Genomic DNA, 18,373 nt, shown 5'->3' on the forward strand with positions numbered 1-18,373 from the left:
CCTGACCTAGCCTCCAAAGTCACGCCATGGCACTTCTGCTTCACTCTTGATTGAAGCAATGTGAAAGTCCACGCACATTCAAGGGGAAAGAACTTAAACCCTCTCACCTCTCAACAGAGTACCATCAACATCACATTGGAAGAAGAACATGTGGGATAGTATATATATTAGTGCAAAATCATTTTCAGAAAATTTAATCCACCACCCTGAGCCTTCGGATTGATGTAATCCTGTTAATGTTTCAATAAACTCCCTGTTGCTGATCTTAGCCCGGGCCAGATTCTATTACTTATAACTAAAGAATTCCAATCTAATAGAGGAAGGATCTGTTTTATTAATCCCTTGGCAATTAAACGCCACCTTAATGTTGGATATTTAATTAATATCACCATCCAAAGGTTGGTACTTATTTGTTAATTAATTAATAGACACACCTGCGTGACTCAGAAGCCAGCTTTGCTTCACTGATGAACGATTCCAACTATTTTATCAAGCTTCACTCCATCGCTGCAAAACAGACACGGTTATAAGAAAATAGCTGAGGCAGAGAGAGGTTATTTGGTTTATCACAGATGGCAATGGGGAGTGCAGTGCTTCTAGAAACAGATCCAGAAGTTTTCATTCCCTTGGCCAGGCTGGAACTATTAAATCACATAGAAATACCAGGAAAAGATAAGCTGCATGAACCAGTGATTGTTGGCACTAAATACTCCAGTGAGTTCAAAGAGCCCTAAGGGCCTGCTGTTTATTTGGAAAACCAGAAAAAAAAAAAAAAAAGTGGCGAGAGAATGGCAGGATAGAAGCCTAGCTACATATTAGATTATGATTTTATCTTCAACAGGCTTGTTTGAAGAATTTACATATTAGGGGTGCATGCGTTTATACATATATATATATGGGTTTAGAGCACTTTAATCCTTTTTTAAAAAAGCTCCGGGGCATGCATACACATATTAAATAAAAATGTATGTTCCATTAAATATTATCAGTCAGTCATCAAAATATCATCCTGAAAAGAATTTTAACATAAGAGCACATAAATGTCAAAAAACAAGTTAGAAAAAGAGCTAATGATATAATTAATATATAGACTATGATGCTGCTTTACTAAAGGTGAAGATGTTAAAATAAAAAATGAAGTAAGAGAATAAGCATGTTGTTTCTAGGAATATTCCATCCCTCCTTCTGGAACTTATTAGTCAATTTCCCTAAGATGCCAGAAGGTTCTAGAAGATTTTTTAAATGTAATTGTGTGATTAACCACCTATACTTACTCTTTTATTAATGAAGTCCTTGGAGATAGAAGAGAAAAATATATGCCTGTGGTTTTAGCCACTGATGTTTTTCAGGGTTCAAATATTATATTTTAGTGTTCAAATATTATAGTGTTCAAATGTTATATTTTCATCTTCTCTCTCTCTCTCTCTCTCTCTCACACACACACACACACACACACACACACACACGCACACACACACTCCATTTCCACCTCTTTTCCTCTTTGGTTCTCTTCCAGAGGCTGCTCTTTCAGTGACAGACATCTCCATGGGCTGTTCTTTGTGACCACCGGCTGCGCTGTGAGAACTGTTTTGGTCTGGCTTTTCTTCATGCCTGTCAAAGGCCACAGAGTGTTGGAGTCTGAAAACACAGCCCGAATCAGCATGGTCCCCAGAGACTCCCAATACATCTCAATAAAACTTTCAATGATCTCCATTTTACACATAGCATTTCTGTTGTGGATGACACCCCTCATCTGAACAAATTATATTGAATAGTACCTTAAGTGAAAAGGATCGTTCAAATAGGGATGATACAGAGAATTACCTCTAATACCTTGTTTTTTTAATTTCCCATTATGAATAAAACCACTACTAAAACCCAAGAAAAAATCATATACATTCCTTTCAAAAGCACAAAGGTCCTAAAACCTTTGATTTGAAAACCCCTTGTGGCCCCAGCACTTTAAGCCATCTTGCAGAATGTTTTATGTGTAAATACACTTGTTAGGACTATTTTTCCAAAGAAATGATTATTAAGGTCCATTAGTGAAACACCTTTCTATTGATGAATTTTGGAGGTATTGCTTTACTCTTTATTTGTTGGGTCTGTTTATCTAGTTTTAATAGCAACTTGTTGCTGGATTCTTATGTATTAATTCAGTGCAACAGTAAGGATTTTTTTGTGTTACATTAGTATGAGGCTACTTTTAAAATATATTTTTACCTCTGTGTAAGTACAATACTGAGGAACTAAAGGACATACATAACTCTCAATCTATCATCTACATTCCCTTTGCATTAAGTGTAACACTGGCACGAAAATCAGAGCCCCAGCTGCAATTTTTCCAGCTGTCTCTGTCACCCTGTGATTTTTCGGTACAAATTTTCTAGCCTGTTTGAAAAGGCAGGCTTCTACCCCCTTCTTTGATTGTGCTTAGGCATTTGTCCAGCCTGAGACATGGATTAATATGAACAGAATCACAGACTTTTCTGAACATAAGTCATTTACGTGTGTTTAGTGGCAAATACCGAGCAAGAAAAAGGCAGACCGCAGTTGCCTTTGTGCAGAGTCTGGGTAGGTTTTGATTTCACTCAGAGTCAAGAACAAAGCAACCTCTGACTTTTCCTCAAACTCAGCCCGTATGGAATGACTTCTAATGACTTCACGAACTGCTAGCCTTCAGATGACTGGAGCGTTTTCCGCTTTTTAAGTTTTCCTCCTTCTATGACGTTTTATGATTATACCTTATGGTGCAGTTCTATTTTTGTTCTTCATGATTTTCTGAGTGCTTAAAGTTTAGAGGGAATTTTTAAAAATCATTTGGCCACCATCAAACGTGCTCTTCAGTTTGGGGATGATGTGGAGCGAGACTTTAAGCACCGTGCCAACACCAAACATGGCATTCCCTATTGAATGAGCCAAATCCATCCTCTGAGTCTGAATAATTTAGAGGAGACGTGATGTCATTGTCTACTTAGAGATAAATGGAAAGGAGTCTGGGTGTAGACTTTTGGAGTGGCTTTTGTAATAACAGTAATTAAAAAGAGCATTACCTCATATATTTAAACTTTTTGTACATACCATGTGCTTTTCTCATTTTTACCCAATATTACTCAAAAAGGGCTAGCAGTCCTGTTTCATTATTTTTGAAGCACTGTTCGATGATACTGGTTTTAACAGTTTCTCACAGTTCACTGCTTCAGTTTTCATCAAATTATATTTCTAGTTACACTAGACACTTTCATCATCAATTTCCATATGCCTCAAAGATATGCGAGGACCAGTTAGCTAACTGTGAATCCGGATACCAGATAATAGCTGCTGTAGAACATGTTTTTCTCTTAGTACAACCTTTTCTAAAATGAAAATCTTAGACTCCACTAGGCAAACTCCTTGACATCCAAACACACTCATATTTCTTTACCTAAATTAGTTTGTGCGTATGGGGAAGGTTGAGGATCACCACAGACTATTTAATTTTGACGTGTGAATCTTGTAATAAGATAAACACTAGTCATATACACTTCCATACACTTCATATCCCAGCTGGTGGAAACACAGCAGTCATACGATTTGCCAAAGAAATGCCAAGTTCCAAAGAATTGCCAAGTTCCAAACAATTCTTAAATCCTTCCTCCTTTAAGTTCTACAACTTTCCCATGTTATTGCCATCACGTTTTGAACCTCCTGTTGTCAAATGAACACTACAGATTAGGGCCCATTATATATTCTAGACAACTCTGAAGTATGCAAATAAGTGTTATATCAACAATTGGTAGTAAAGTTTAAATATCAATTAGTCATCATTCTCAACAAACTATCAGCTTATTTGTTTTGCTTATGAATTTAAACAACATAACCAAAAACTGACTGCAGCTAGCAAAACATAAAATCCCTAATTTGCTTTTTAGAATATTGCTTTTGCCTCAAAAGTTATTTTTTATTAATAATATGACAATAAGACCATATCTCTTGGTCTTTCAAAGATCAATTTAATCATTCCCATAAATGTGAATATCAGAGAGATTTTCTTAATATGTTTTAGGACTATCGAATCCTTAAGGGAGCATCTTTTAAAGTAACCTCTATGGTTATAATATGTGTGCAGTGTCCTGAAATGGAATATGGACTGTTAGGTATTCTAAACTTATAACATGCATAGCACTTCTTTTAATGAAAGTTCTATAGAGCTATAGAAGGATGTTTAATGACATGGAAAGATGTTCACAGTTATCTATTCAGTTGAAAGAACAGGTTATATAGGTAATGGGATATGAGGAAGAAAGAGGAGAACTTTTACTTCCTAATGTACTTCAGTATTTATTTACAATGGCAGTATATTAATTTTGTATTAAAAATATTTAGAAATGTATTACAAAACTGTATTAATAATTTCTTAAAAAATACTAACTCATTTAATCCTTGTAACAACTCTACAAAGTAGGTACTTTTTTTTTTTTTTTTTTTTTTTTTGCGGTACGCGGGCCTCACTGTTGTGGCCTCTACCGTTGCGGAGCACAGGCTCCGGACGCGCAGGCTCAGCGGCCACGGCTCACGGGCCCAGCCGCTCCGTGGCATGTGGGATCTTCCCGGACCAGGGCATGAACCCGTGTCCCCTGCATCAGCAGGCGGACTCTCAACCACTGCACCACCAGGGAAGCCCAGGTACTTTTAATATGTCCTTTTTACAAACGAGGAAACCAAGGCACAGAGGGTTTAATTAATTTACCCAAGGTCACGCAGGTAGTAAGAGGCAAAGGTGGGATTCCAATCCTGCTTTGCTCTCAACTACTACAATATACGCTTAACTGTGTTCCCAATTTTCTTCCATTTTTGTAAAATACATTTGACTGAAACACTATATAACCAAGTGTTAACAGTAGATATTTCTGAATGATGAAATTACAGCTATTTTAAAATATTTTCTTTTTGCTTATTTGTATTTTCCAATTTTCACAAAACAATGACTAGAAAAAGAAATAATATTGAAAAGGAAAAAAATAATCTTTTTACAGTTCCTTCTCTACTGAGCATGAAATAGGGATTTTGATATATCACTGTAATTTTTTTAAAACTACCCTCCTGTAAACCTTCCTTTTATTTTAGAATCTAGTAAAACCATGTCCCGTAGACCTTGGCTATTCATCTTTTTTCTTGTGTGCAGATTTTGCTTTGTTTATAGATGGTCACTATGGGGAATCATGAGGACAGAAGAAGAAACTGATGGAACTTTCAAAACGTAGAAATTCCAAGAAAGGGGTAAATTTTGAAAACATGGTTGCCATTATAAATGTCCTTAAAAGTTTATATATGTTTCCATTGCAACTTTTCTTGGCAGCCTGACTTGCTAAGAGGGGCCATAGTGACTTAGTTTCCACCAATCAGGAACCCAATAATCAGAACGCCTTCACAGTGGGTTTGTGGGTTTGTGATTGGGTCCACATGGAATAATCCTGCACCAAAAGAACAATATTCTTACTTGTAATCAGTGTCTATGTATTTCCTCTGAGAGCATATCTGTTTCTTTGAATGTTTCACTTAAAAAACAACCATTTTTAAAGAATCACTTAGAATATTGTTTGGAATATTAAATAGAAGTGAACTAGCTACAATAAAGACAGATGTGGAATTGACGTAGCATCTAAAAACTTTAAAGGAAAACAGAAATACACTTATTTCTTGCATTTATATTTCATACAAAATAAGACAAGTCCACATGTGGACCAAAAATAGGTGTGGGACATTGAATGAGGGATAACGTTCTAGAATCTGCATGTTTGAAAAAAGTTAAAGACATTTTATGCCAGTACTGTATTTCATACTGCAGTTCTTCATGACAAGATGGGATTCCAAAAGGTGTGTATAGAATAGAATGAAGTTGCCTTGGAGACATGGGAAGGGTGCCCTGTAGAATGAGGGGTTTAAAAAAGTTAGTTGTTGGGTAAGTATAGCTCTCAGCCTCTCTGGCTGGGTACTACCACACCTTCAGACAGTATTTCAAGATTCTGGTAATCTTTGTTTTTATTACGTAAAATGTATTCAAATCTCTTAAATCCATTCACATCTCTCCATGTCTCATCTCCTCCAAACTGTTCTGCTGGAGGCTACCATCACCTCCAACCCAAAGACTGCAATAGCTTCCGAACGGCCTCCCAAAGTTCACTCTAGCCCCCTAAAATCCATTCTCCACGCTGGGACAAGAGTGACCTTTGCAAAACAGAAATCTAATCATGTTAGCCTTTCTACTTAAGATCCTTAAACAGCTTCCAGTTGCCCTCAGAATAAAGTCAAACATCTTCAACAAGACCTTAGTTGTGACCTTCAAATGTTTTTAACTTGGCCCTTCAGTTCTGGCCTCTGCCTACAGATCCGGATCCAGACCCCTCTGGAACTCAGGGACCCGCCACACTGCTTTTCTTTTTCCTATAACATCCTTGTATTCCTTTCCTCCATCAGGGAGTCTTCACTCAGAGGAGGAAAAGTACCCCTGTTTTAAGTTTTCTTTGTACCAGTTGCCTCTCCTTTTCTTAGATGCAACTTTTCTTTATTTATGTGATTATTTAAAGTCAGTCTCTCCCCAGGCTCATTAGATGACCTGCTTCATATGTGGGAGAAAACTCTTGCTTTTCGCATCGTTACACCATCAGCATGGTTTGAGTACTCTGCCTGTCACAGAGCAGAGCTTAAAAAGTATTTTTTGAATAACTGAACATTATTAATACTGAGAGAAATGGGGTTTAGATTCTGTTGGTCTCTCAAAGTCAATTTTTAAAAAAATGTATTCATTCATTTATTTATTTTTGCTGAGAGGGAAAATTACATTATACATTGCTTAATCAAAATATTGATATATCTTATACTAGCTTGTCAAACTGAATTATTAAACTTGAAAAACCCCACGTATGTTTTCTCTAATCTCGTTATTATGGGTTTTCCACACTGCTCGTCTTTCAAAAGAGATTACTTTGGCTTTTACTTCAATGAGATTGCTCATCTTCCACCATGACAAGCCTATCCCAAGTACCACTAAATTCTATCCCACTTTTCCAGAATTGGGACCATGATATGATATAGGGAAGGACTCAGCAAACACTAATTGGTAACAGAGATCATGCAAGTCTGTTAGGCTAGAAAGCACACTGGCACATGCTCAGTATCTTGTTAAGATTTTTTTTTTTGAAACTGATTATTAAAATTATTACGTAAATAATACTTGTCTCTTTTGTTGATACATGCTAAACATTAGCTAGTAAGTCTGCTAAGAATTAGTGAGTGTTTTGTAAAATTTTAAGATTTCCACTCTCTCCATGTTTATTATTTAAGCTGCTGGCAAAGCTGGATCAAATTTAGTCTTTCTAAGATAATGCCTATAAAATATATTTTATGAAATAAAATTTCATGGGTTCTAGTGTTTCTTGAATCTTTCTTAGTCATACACATTTTTATTGGATAACCAAAAGGAAATTTTAAATAAGAAGGACAAAAACCATAATTTATATATTTATTTTGAGCACTTCACAAAGGATCTATCAGAGAATCAGGTTAATCACATAATTTTCTTTTGAGACTATATTTTGGTATATTAGATCTGTAAATTTTGAGATACAAATTCATTTTTTTCTTCTGCATCCTGCTGTGTTTAAAAAGAAGGCTGCCTTTAAATGGATGGGATACATAAAAATCTTCAGCTTCTCTATGAGAAAATCAACTTATGAAGCAGTCTTATGTACCATTTCATGCTTTTGAAGACAGTAACAAACCCCTTTAATTGTACTATTTGAACTCTGTAGGAAATCCTTAGCTCTTATCCTCCACGCTGGTCTCATGATATCACTTCCGTTCCTGCATATCTGGTATGGATTTTCCTTCACTGTGTAGTAGCCTCAATCACTCATGCATTCTCTTACTCTTTTTCTCATTTATTGACTCATAAGATTGTTGAACAAACATTTCCAAGTTTCTACCAAGTGCATACATAGCACATAAGAATGAAAACCACAAAGGAATAGAGGGCATAGTTCTTCAGCTTGAGGGGGGTTACAATGAAAACATTTAAAACAATCTAAAAAAAATAAGTAAAAACTGTAGGAATTTAGAATAAAGTAAAGGTATTGGTTGGCTCAGATATTTTTCGAATTGTGTCATAATAGTTCTATTAACAGGCTCTGATTTCTGATAATATATATCTTAAGTTTTGCTGGAAAATGATTAAAATGCAACCAATTTAAAGAAAAAAAGAGGTAAAATAGTTGAATTTTTTTCTGAAGACGAGCTGCAGGATTGAACCAAGCTTTTAGTTATACACAAGTATCCCTGAAGTATTGGAAAACTATTCTCATAGGGAGAATGAAAGCCAACTCCATATAAAGTACTGAGCTTTCAAGGGAAGTAGCATTCACTTTCCAAGGTTCTACCTAAGGTTCTCCCATGCTCCTATCTCTCATTTTCTTCCCTAAATGCATTCTGAAATGATATTTTAAAAGATACTGCAGCAGGATATCAGGAAGTATATTTGTCAGTTCCTTCGATGAAATCACTGGAGAAAGGGTCCAGGTTTACATTCCATTAAAGGAAAAAATGTGTAATATTTGCATAGAGGCAAGCATAAACTTGGCATCTGATTTTTATCCTTCTTTTGTTTTCCATTAGAAGCAATAAAAATTGAATTTAACAACAACACAAAAAAATGGAGCTTACAGGCTCACTTATCTTAAGAAAAAAAACACCACCCAAACTCCCAGAATATAACATTTAAAATTTGGTATAATGAGGCTGAATGTTTCAAAGCTAATGTCAGGGGACAGACATGATTCACATCCAATCATTTTAAAACAATCTTTTAGTGTAGGTAGCTATGCTGGTAGAGAATACGATTTGACAAAATGCAATATGTTCAAAACCATGGGATGAGAATTATTTGAAAAGTGAGTTCCTTTTTTTCCTAATTTATTATTTAAATTCACTTATACTTCTCCAGCTTCTTTATTTTGGTAGACAAATGGAAATAAAAATTCATAACCCCAATACAGGTTGGTCACTAACTCTCAGTGGATAACTGATTAGCAGGGACACAGTAGAGGTTGACTTATTCCTACACTATAAGTTACGATTTTAACCTTTTTTTGCCTCAATTTTTCCCCACTCAATAAAATGATAAACAATTTTTCATCAACTTTGTAAAAGATCACTCACTTGATTTTTTTATAGCATTAAGTATCCTATAAAAAGTGCCACTAAAGTAGAACAGGTTATTATTTGTTTTTTGTGTGCACATTATTTAGATCCAGGATCATGTACAAACTAGTTTTCCTTTTTTGATTGACTATCAGGATGTTTTTCTTCTAAAGGAAGAAAACCACAGAAATAATTTGGCTGGTGCAGATTTATTTTTGACTGATTATATCAGTCAAAATCAGTCGAAAAGTTTTAACCATTTAGATAAGGGGTGTACTGCTAACTCATAGAAGAAGGAAAACAAAACCAAGCATTTCTTCAAAAACATGATTCCAGTCAGTGTTTGCTGCTGGGCTGGAAATCAAAAACAAAATATAAAGGAGCCCCTCCCCATCTTTGGCATTCTTTAACACCAGTGCCACTTGCTGTGGTTTATGCTGGGCAAGCAAAGTGACTGTCCTCTTGCTCCCAGCACATTTGACAAATGCCGACACTCTGGACATACTGTACAACAAAATAAATACATTAGCAAGCCCTTCATTTCTACTCAGGCATGAGACATCCCTTACTTCAAATTCAAGTGCCAGCAAAAATAAACTCCAAATGGATTAAAGACCTAAACGTAAAGGCAGACACTATCAAACTCTTAGAGGAAAACATAGGCAGAACACTCTATGACATAAATCACAGCAAGATCCTTTTTGACCCACCTCGTAGAGAAACGGAAATAAAAACAAAAATAAACAAATGGGACCTGATGAAATTTAAAAGCTTTTGCACAGCAAAGGAAACCCTCAAAAAGACAACGCTGAGAATGGGAGAAAATGTTTGCAAATGAAGCAACTGACAAAGAATTAATCTCCAAAATTTACAAGCAGCTCATGCAGCTCACTATCAAAAAATCAAACAACCCAATCCAAAAATGGGCAGAATACCTAAATAGACATTTTTCCAAAGAAGATATACAGATTGCCAACAAACACATGAAAGGATGCTCAACATCACTAATCATTAGAGAAATGCAAATCAAAACTACAAGGAGGTATCACCTCACACCAGTCAGAATGGCCATCATCAAAAAATCTACACACAATAAATGCTGGAGAGGGTGTGGAGAAAAGGGAACCCTCTTGCACCGTTGGTGGGAATGTAAATTGATACAGCCACTGTGGAGAACAGTATGGAGGTTCCTAAAAAAACTAAAAATAGAACTACCATACGACCCAGCAATCCCACTACTGGGATTCCTAAAAAAACTAAAAATAGAACTACCATACGACCCAGCAATCCCACTACCGTAATTCAAAAAGAGTCATGTACCAGAATGTTCATTGCAGCTCTATTTTCAATAGCCAGGACATGGAAGCAACCTAAGTGTCCATTGACAGATGAATGGATAAAGAAGATGTGGCACATATATACAATGGAATATTACTCAGCCATAAAAAGAACAGAACTGAGTTATTTGTAGTGAGGTGGATGAACCTAGGGTCTGTCATACAGAGTGAAGTTAAGTCAGAAAGAGAAAAATAAATACTGTATGCTAACACATATACATATAGAATCTAAAAAAAAATGGTTCTGAAGAACCTAGGGGCAGGGCAGGAATAAAGATGCAGAGGTAGAGAATGGACTTGAGGACATGGGGAGAGGGAAGAGTAAGTGGGGACGAAGTGAGAGAGTGGCATGGACATATATACACTACCAAATATAAAATAGCTAGTGGGAAGCAGCTGCATAGCACAGGGAGATCAGCTCTGTGCTTTGTGACCACCTAGAGGGGTGGGCTAGGGAGGGTGGGAGGGAGACGCAAGAGGGAGGAGATATGGGGATACGTGTATACATATAGCTGATTCACTTTGTTATACAGCAGAAACTAAGACACCATTGTAAAGCAATTATACTCCAATAAAGATGTTAAAAAAAAAAAATTCAAGTGCCCGGAAAGCCCATTGTAAAAGGGACATATTTTCAAGTGAATTCTGTTTGATCTTTTTTTATAGGGGCTCCAACCAGCCTCTCTCCCTTCCTCCCCAGACCCTGGAAACCAATTAGTCTCAGCACAGAGGCCACAGACCAGGCTGAAACGGTTCCTTTTTATTTTTAGGGGATATAATTTCAGCCAGGATGTCTAGTCAGTTGTCACATAGTATACCTAGCACACTTCTCCCTCTCACACACATCCATTGGATTTCCCTTTGGAGAATGCCTAGAGTTTTGAGTTTGCCTCCTGGAAAGGAATTAGAGCTGGTTGGCGTCCAAATCCTTCAGCTCTGACAATGGCATAACATCACAGGGCCACCTCATCTTTCACAGTCAACACCACCAACCAAGTTTTCTAAAAGCCTTCTCTTCCTTGTCCTCTGTCTTCTAGCATTCCAGCGGCTTTTCTTTTCCTTTCGCAGAAAGAAAGGTGTGTGTGTGTGTGTGTGTGTGTGTGTGTGTGTGTGTGTGTGTGTGTGTGTGTGTGTGTCTGGCGAGTTGAAAGGCTTGAGAAAAGGGAGCATAGCTCTCCCCCAGGAAAGTCTAAGCTCAGCGGACGGGGAGGGGGACCCAGGGTCGCCTTCCCTGGTTTCAGAGCAGGGCCCGAGCCGCTGCCCTTGCCCCCGAGGCAAGCTCTGCGCCCTGGAGCTGTGCCAGGACTGCAGACAGCGCCTGGCAGGTCGGTGGGTGGGGGGCCTGGGGCCTGGGTGTTCCTTTTGCAGAAGACGCCCATTTGGAGGGAAAACTCCCTTTATTTTCCTGGGGCTCCGTAGCCCCCCTCCCCGGTCCCCTATCATTTTTACGCTGATCGCACTCCTGATGATGAACTTGCAGCTCAGCTTCCTGCCGCCTGCCTGACCCGGGAGCACCAGCAGGCTGCCGGCCTCGCCCTCAGCTCCCTCCTCCTCTTGCAACCCCGGGGCCTCAGGGCGCCAGTGGGGGTTCGAGCGGGCCGGGGCAGCAGGAGGGGCGCGCGGGGGCGCGGGGTCCCGCCGGGGAGCGCGCACGGAGCGGCGCCTCGGCCGCCCTGCTTCCTGGAGCTGTGCTCCTTTGACCCCAGTGGCAGTCCCTGTCACTGCACCGCTCTCGCTCCCTCCGGCTCGCCGCGCCCTCGCTCCCTCTCCTCGCCCCCTCGCTCGCTCTCTCCCCAGATCGAGGCTGCTCCCGTCCTTTCTCCCCCGCGCTTCCCTCTCCCGCCGCGCCCCCCGGCCCCCAGCCCCAGCCCGCGGCGGGACCTCTGGGGTCGAAGGTTCTGGCCCGCCCGCGCCCCTCGCCGCCCCCGCGCGCCTCCCGCCGGCTCCTGCTGCTCCGCGATGGATCGCCTGCTCGCCGGGCGCTGAAGGCATCCCCGGGACCCGGAGCGCAGCCCGGGAAAGGTAATCCGCCCCGGGAAGGGAGGAGGAGGGCGGGGGAGGGGGAGGAGGCGGCCGGGCGCCCGGTGCCGCGCGCGAGAGGAAGGGAAAAAAATGCACACACAAAGCGGAGCCCGGGTGCGAGGTGCCTTGTCAGAGGCGCGTGCGAGGGGCTCGGAGGCTGCGGACCGCGGCTGCCCCGGTGCCCCTGACATGCTCACAAGCCGGCGCTTCCCGGGCAATTCGAAACCCGAGGAGGGCTTATTTTCAACCCCCGAGCGAAAGCGAATTCTTTTTTAGGAGATGTCTCCCTCCCACTCCCCATCTTGCCCCTCTGCCCTTCTCCCTCCCTCCCCCCACCCCGTCCTCGGCCCCCGACCTCCCGGGGTCCTCACCTCGCGGCTCCCTTCTCCGCCGGGATTTCTCAGGAGGGAAGGAGGGGGTGTCGGTGAGGGGCGGCGGCGAAAGCCCGGCAGCGGATGGGGGTGGGGACGAGGGCACGGCGAGCTGTTTACTAGAAAGTCCCGGGGTTATGTGTTCGAGCCGCCCCGGCCTAGGCCCGGGTGCATTGTGTTGGCCCGAGCCCCGGGCGCCCGCGGCGGCCCGAGCGAGGTGCGGTGGCCGGGAAGGCGCCGCGCAGCTTTGTGCTCGGGCTGCGCTCCGCTGCCGCCCGCGTGCGCGCCGCTCTCGCGCGGGGCTGTTTCTCACTCTCTCCCGGCGCCCCAACCTCGCTCTCCCCCGCCGCCTCGGGTCTCCACGATCGCAGCCTGCCGAGCGAGCAGGCGACCCGGGCTGGGCGGCGGGGGAACGAGCGGCGAGAAAAAGTAACCCTTGCCGCCCGATTTCTTCCCTCGAGAGGCCGGAGTTTCTTTGCTATTTACATGTAACAGGGTTATCTTTGTAAAGCCTTTGAATTCCGAGGTTTGCGGCCTAGGAGGTAGAGGGGGCATTTTCCTGGAGATTAGGGAGGGGACTAGAATCCACCAGCAAGGAAAGAAATTAAGGATGCTCCAGTGGGGTAGATTTATTACCACATTCCCCCCCCAACACACCCCAAATTAAGTGCAAATGCGGGTCATGAAAAATGTGTAATTGATTTGAGATGCTGCAAACAAACACAAACAGGTCACGGTGGAAAAAACAAACAAAACTTTAAGTGCAAGAAAAGATTTCCAAAGAGGGGGGGCAATCCGTGGCCTCCACACCCCCTTCCAACGCTCGCTGGCTCCCTCCCTTTCTTTCTCCGCCGCTCCAGGGAAGCAGCCCGCAGCTCCGGGGCAGAGAGCAGGGAGGCGGTGGCGGCTCCGGGCGCGGGCTCCGCTCTGAAGGTTCGGGGATGCCAACGCGCCCTGGAGGCTGACGTCGGGGGCGTGGGGCTGTGATGTTCGAGCGAGGATGGCGCGGTGTCAGAGCCATTGGTCGCCGGTGGTCATCAATCAATTCGGGGCTGGGGGAAAGGTAGAGAAAGAAAGACAGGCGCCCAGCGGAGCCTGGGGCCACGAGCGCCAGCGCCAACAGTGCCAGCAGCGGCGGCCTCAGCGGAGGCGACGGCGGTGGCAACGGGGGACTAAGCGAGTAAGGCGAGCTGGTGCTCCAGGAAGGAAGGGGGAGCTGTAGTCCGGACGAGCCAGCCGTGAGCCGGGAGGGCAGGGCGCGCGCGAGTGTGTGTGTGTGTGTGTGTGTGTGTGTGTGTGTGTAGTTGCTGACCACCCCCAACTGCCCACCCTAGATTTAAAACAAACACACCAATCCAAAGTAGAGAATTTCGCGCCCCCCCCCGCCCCACCATATATAGACTCTACGCGTTGCCAGAGGCGCGGGAGAAAAGTCCTGCCCTTTCTTTCCGAAAGAATGTGCCAGCCGGGTGTCCGCAGTGCTGGAGACAAGTTCAGGTGTAAGTGCGTCGGGAGGGAGGGCGCTCTGTGGACAGAGGCACGTGGAACTTTGTGCATCCGTCTAAAAACCTTGCTGGAGAAGCCGCCCGGAAGGATTCTGGGCATCGCTCCGGAATACAGGGATGAGTAACTGGAGATGGGCATGAAAGAGTAAGGGCGTGAGTTGAGAAAGCACTCGATCTGTGCTGCAGAGGGAGGAGAAAGCGAAATTTGGCGGAGTCGGAGCAGGCGAGTCCCAAAGTCCGGCCAGGCGGTCGGGCGGTCTTAGGGCTAGTGAATAAAATGAGCATCCTTGTTTAAACGAGGAAATCACGGGCTCCTTTCTCATAGGCTGTGCCGTGCGGTGCTCGGGCAGAGAGGTCATGAGTTGTTGCTTGGAAAACTTTTGGTAAATTGGACTTATGGTGTCTAGGAGGTGGAGACAGTTATTTAATTCCTCAGCTTTTAATCCCTTCATTGCCAGCAGACTTTAAAAGCGTTTCCCACTAGATTCCTGAAAAAGAACATTCCAAGTTGCACAGCTTAAGGCACAGGATAAGTGATTGCTGTCTAGGAACTGCAAAATGTGCTCACATGATTTTTTTTTTAAGAGAAAATCAAAGCACCAGCATGAATGTTTGGCATTGTCAATCCCTTTTACATTTTTCTTTAGAATTCCTGGCATTTAGTACTGGGTTCCTTTGTTTTGTAGAGCAAATGTATTGAAGTATAAAAATGGAAATTTAAAAAAAGAATACTGGCCTCTTTAAATATTATACATAAAGTAATGTTAAGTGTGATGAGGATGAGATGCTCCAAAATCTGATTATTTGGAAGGTTTTGCTGACTAAATATGTGAAGCAAGGTGATGCAGGTTCTTGGTAGTTTTAGGTGGTGTATCATTCTGTCTTGTTTCAAGCTTTTTCTAGGTTTCTCAGGTTAGAGGAGGGAGTTTACCAAAAAAAAAAAACAAGGCCTTTCCCATGTATTGGTGTTTCCTGTTCTTGGGATATGATCATCTTGTGATGTGAGTGAACACAGCATTTTTAAAAAATAAGCTTTTTCGTGATTTGTCTGTAAAGGTTCCTGTGAAAGTTTTGAAGCTCTCTGCCTCAGTCTGACATTTTCTTCAAAGGACTCCAGATTAAAGAAGATAGACACTGCAGGTGCACTGTTTCGATAAAACATTTGAAAGAGAACATGGTAAAGATGAATTCAAATGAGGTGCCAGCCACCCATTTAGCCTTTCTGGGTTACAGGGGCCTGCGCTTGCTGAAGAGGCACAGATCTCACTTGATAGAAAAGGCAAAATCCCATGTTGACTTTAGGGTACAGTGGATCATATAGGAGTGCAAACTGATCAGCTTCTAAGTTCCATATTTTCTGGGCTTCAAACGGGAGGGTCTGATGCTAACTACTGTACGTCATTACCTAGATATTTACATAACAGGAAAGTATCTTTCATTTCTAGGCCATTTTGCTTAGTTTAATTAGCGAGTTTACTCCAGAAACATTTAAACTGTTTCTGGCACCGGGTGCAGAGATTGTTACTGAGAGGTCACAATGGTCTAGACATGAATTTTGCTTCCCTTGCTTCCTGATGTTCTGAATTTCACACAATAGACATTGATGGCAGGAACATAAGAATTGCCATGTAATTTTTACACTACTCTCTAATTTATGCAAACACTAAGTTCTTGCAGTCTGAAAATGTGTATTTTTTCCCCTCTGTGCTTTGATGGCTAACATTCTTTTTAATGACAGTCATTTCTATAACAGGAAGATGTTTTCATTTGTTTTTACTTTTCAGCGTGGTGCAATTATGCAGTTTTGCGCTTCAGTCGTGTCTCTCTGTACTTTGTGTCTCAAAAGAGAATTACAGTACTTAGAACAGGACTGCAATTTGGAGCAGGTGTTGTGTTTTACTGTTATGCAAAATAACAGTAAAATATAATTGTGGGGGAAATTAAGGAAACAGCTGCAAACTTGGTATGAAAACTGCTACATTATGATTTGTAAGCAGTTCTTATAGATATCTTACATCAGAGGAGTGGGGAAAGATTTTAATTTGTTAATCCTACTGGCCTGGTTGTCTGTCAACTGGTGTTTAGAGGTCTCATACCTCCCATGAAGTCAGGAAGAAGAAAGAGAACCCAAAGTGACACTTTGTTTAAAATGCCAGAGCATGAAGGATTCATTTCTTGGCGGTGCTGTTGTGCATTAGGAATGCAGGCAAGGTGGGTGTTATTTAGCTAGCTTTGCTAATATGAAGAAGGCAATGATTTGAGTAGAATGCTGTGGAATTTCTTAGCCCAGCTAGCATACGGAGGACTACACAAGCCCTGCGTTGTAAAATAATAAAATACATGGCCTATGGCAGGCCATCTGCCTTTTGCTTGGTATTTAAGGTGTTTCATGCCAAATTTAAATCTAATCCTATTATTCTAAATATTTTTATTTGAGATAGCAGCTAAGATTCCCAGAGCTTCATGGTGCACATGGGGAAAGTATTCTAATGTGGAGCACTTAAAGTAAGAATGTGGGTTACCTAAGGGTTATCTAGGAAGCGCTGCCGGCTTCTTTAAAACTTCACTGATCAATTGCAACAGCAACCAAGCAGGAATGTGCTCTGCTCAGTCTTTGCACACTTGGTATAAAAATAAGCATCCTCATTTCCGAACCCAGTGCAGCAAATAATATATTGACATTTATACAAAGAATCAAAAAGAACAGAAACATTTTTTAAAGTATGAAACCAGCTACTGAGAATTATGCAGCACCAAGCAGGAGTGAAGTGGTAGATTCCATGGCCACCCTCCTTTACCTCTCCTTCTGGGCTCCAAGAGGGGTGATAATGAGTGCATCCAAAATGGTGGTCCAAGCCTGGATGTATTTGACTTTCGCCTGAGTAACTGGAGGGTTTAAAGAAATTATATTACATTTAGCAAGAAGGATTTGCCTTCCATAAAGTTCTTGGCCAGAGTGGAATCCATATATATACCAAGCTTTGAGTCCCTATGTGTGTTGGGAGCCACTGTGAAAGAAAAAATTATATGTGATGTGTGCATATATTATGCATGTATTATAGTTACACACAGGTGTCTGTTATGAGCACAGTATTTTAAATTTACATTTGGCATTGTGTTTTATGGCTGTGCTAAGCACCGGGATTTCAAATTATTCTGTGACACCAACTTTGTACAGACCAAACATTCCAATTAGCAGGGAAGGTTTGGAAGATTCTCCACTTCGAGCACAGACCATTTATAGTTAGACACCATGGCAACTGTGGATGTCCCCCTTCCGTAATTCACGTTAAGTGCCATAATTATAATTAAAGAGGAAATCTTAGTTTGAACACCATTGAAATGATTTGCTAGCAGCCAGCCGTATCATTTGGAGTGTCATGTCCATTCTGAAGTGCATGCTGGGTGGAGAATTGGGAAAGGTTTTATCCACACAGGTTAAGATTTTTCCTGAACCAATTTCATGTCTAGGTGTCCCATCTGACATCGCTTAGAACATCCTCTTTTTCTTTGTTCTCATTTTTGTCATTTGTTTTTTTCAGAAACACACAGCAGTATTGATGAGTAGACCCTTGGGTTCAGAGATTGGGCTGAAACACACCATGCCTGCTTCCATCCTTTGCTCCGGAAAGTTGTGAATTGCTCATGCCTATAGGGAGGAAGGATGGCACATGGGATTCCTTCTCAAGGCAAGGTTACCATAACGGTGGATGAGTACAGCTCCAACCCCACCCAGGCATTCACGCACTACAACATCAACCAGAGCAGATTCCAGCCGCCACATGTACATATGTAAGTATCACTCATGAACTTAAAAAAATTAGCCATCAGGAAACTAGAAATAAAATAAGAAATTCACTAATGACTTCTGCCCAGGAGAATAAAAGGTGTATGATTCCCCAAACAGATGGGTATCTATGGTTCCAAGTACAACTCAGAGGAATCCTCCACGTCGGTGTAATGC

At 41.9% G+C, this 18,373-nt stretch overlaps 2 protein-coding genes across 3 annotated transcripts in view; one reads left to right on the forward strand and one right to left on the reverse strand.

The window, feature by feature from the left end:
* LOC136794603 (uncharacterized) overlaps nucleotides 1-14,509 on the reverse strand; it is a 43,018-nt gene extending 28,509 nt beyond the window's left edge. Inside the window, exons 1-4 of the mRNA XM_067039512.1 lie at nucleotides 14,312-14,509; nucleotides 12,905-13,382; nucleotides 1,490-1,611; nucleotides 435-507 (exon numbers count right to left, since the gene is read on the reverse strand). Coding sequence (XP_066895613.1) covers nucleotides 490-507; nucleotides 1,490-1,611; nucleotides 12,905-13,382; nucleotides 14,312-14,509 — 816 coding nt within the window. The 3' untranslated portion in view covers nucleotides 435-489. The remainder of the gene's footprint in view (nucleotides 1-434; nucleotides 508-1,489; nucleotides 1,612-12,904; nucleotides 13,383-14,311) is intronic.
* The window catches only part of MPPED2 (metallophosphoesterase domain containing 2), a 178,033-nt gene continuing 171,838 nt past the window's right edge, over nucleotides 12,179-18,373 (forward strand). The window contains exons 1-2 of one of the 2 annotated variants that reach the window (XM_059070869.2): nucleotides 12,179-12,533; nucleotides 17,952-18,201. In XM_059070869.2, the coding sequence (XP_058926852.1) occupies nucleotides 18,074-18,201 (128 nt within the window). In that variant the 5' untranslated portion in view covers nucleotides 12,179-12,533; nucleotides 17,952-18,073. Of the gene's footprint in view, nucleotides 12,534-13,911; nucleotides 14,143-17,951; nucleotides 18,202-18,373 lie in introns of those variants that run through there. The other variant, XM_067038068.1, reaches the window with a different exon arrangement.

This window comes from Kogia breviceps, chromosome 7 (assembly GCF_026419965.1).
Source record: "Kogia breviceps isolate mKogBre1 chromosome 7, mKogBre1 haplotype 1, whole genome shotgun sequence".
In the NCBI taxonomy this organism is placed as follows: Eukaryota; Metazoa; Chordata; class Mammalia; order Artiodactyla; family Physeteridae; genus Kogia; species Kogia breviceps.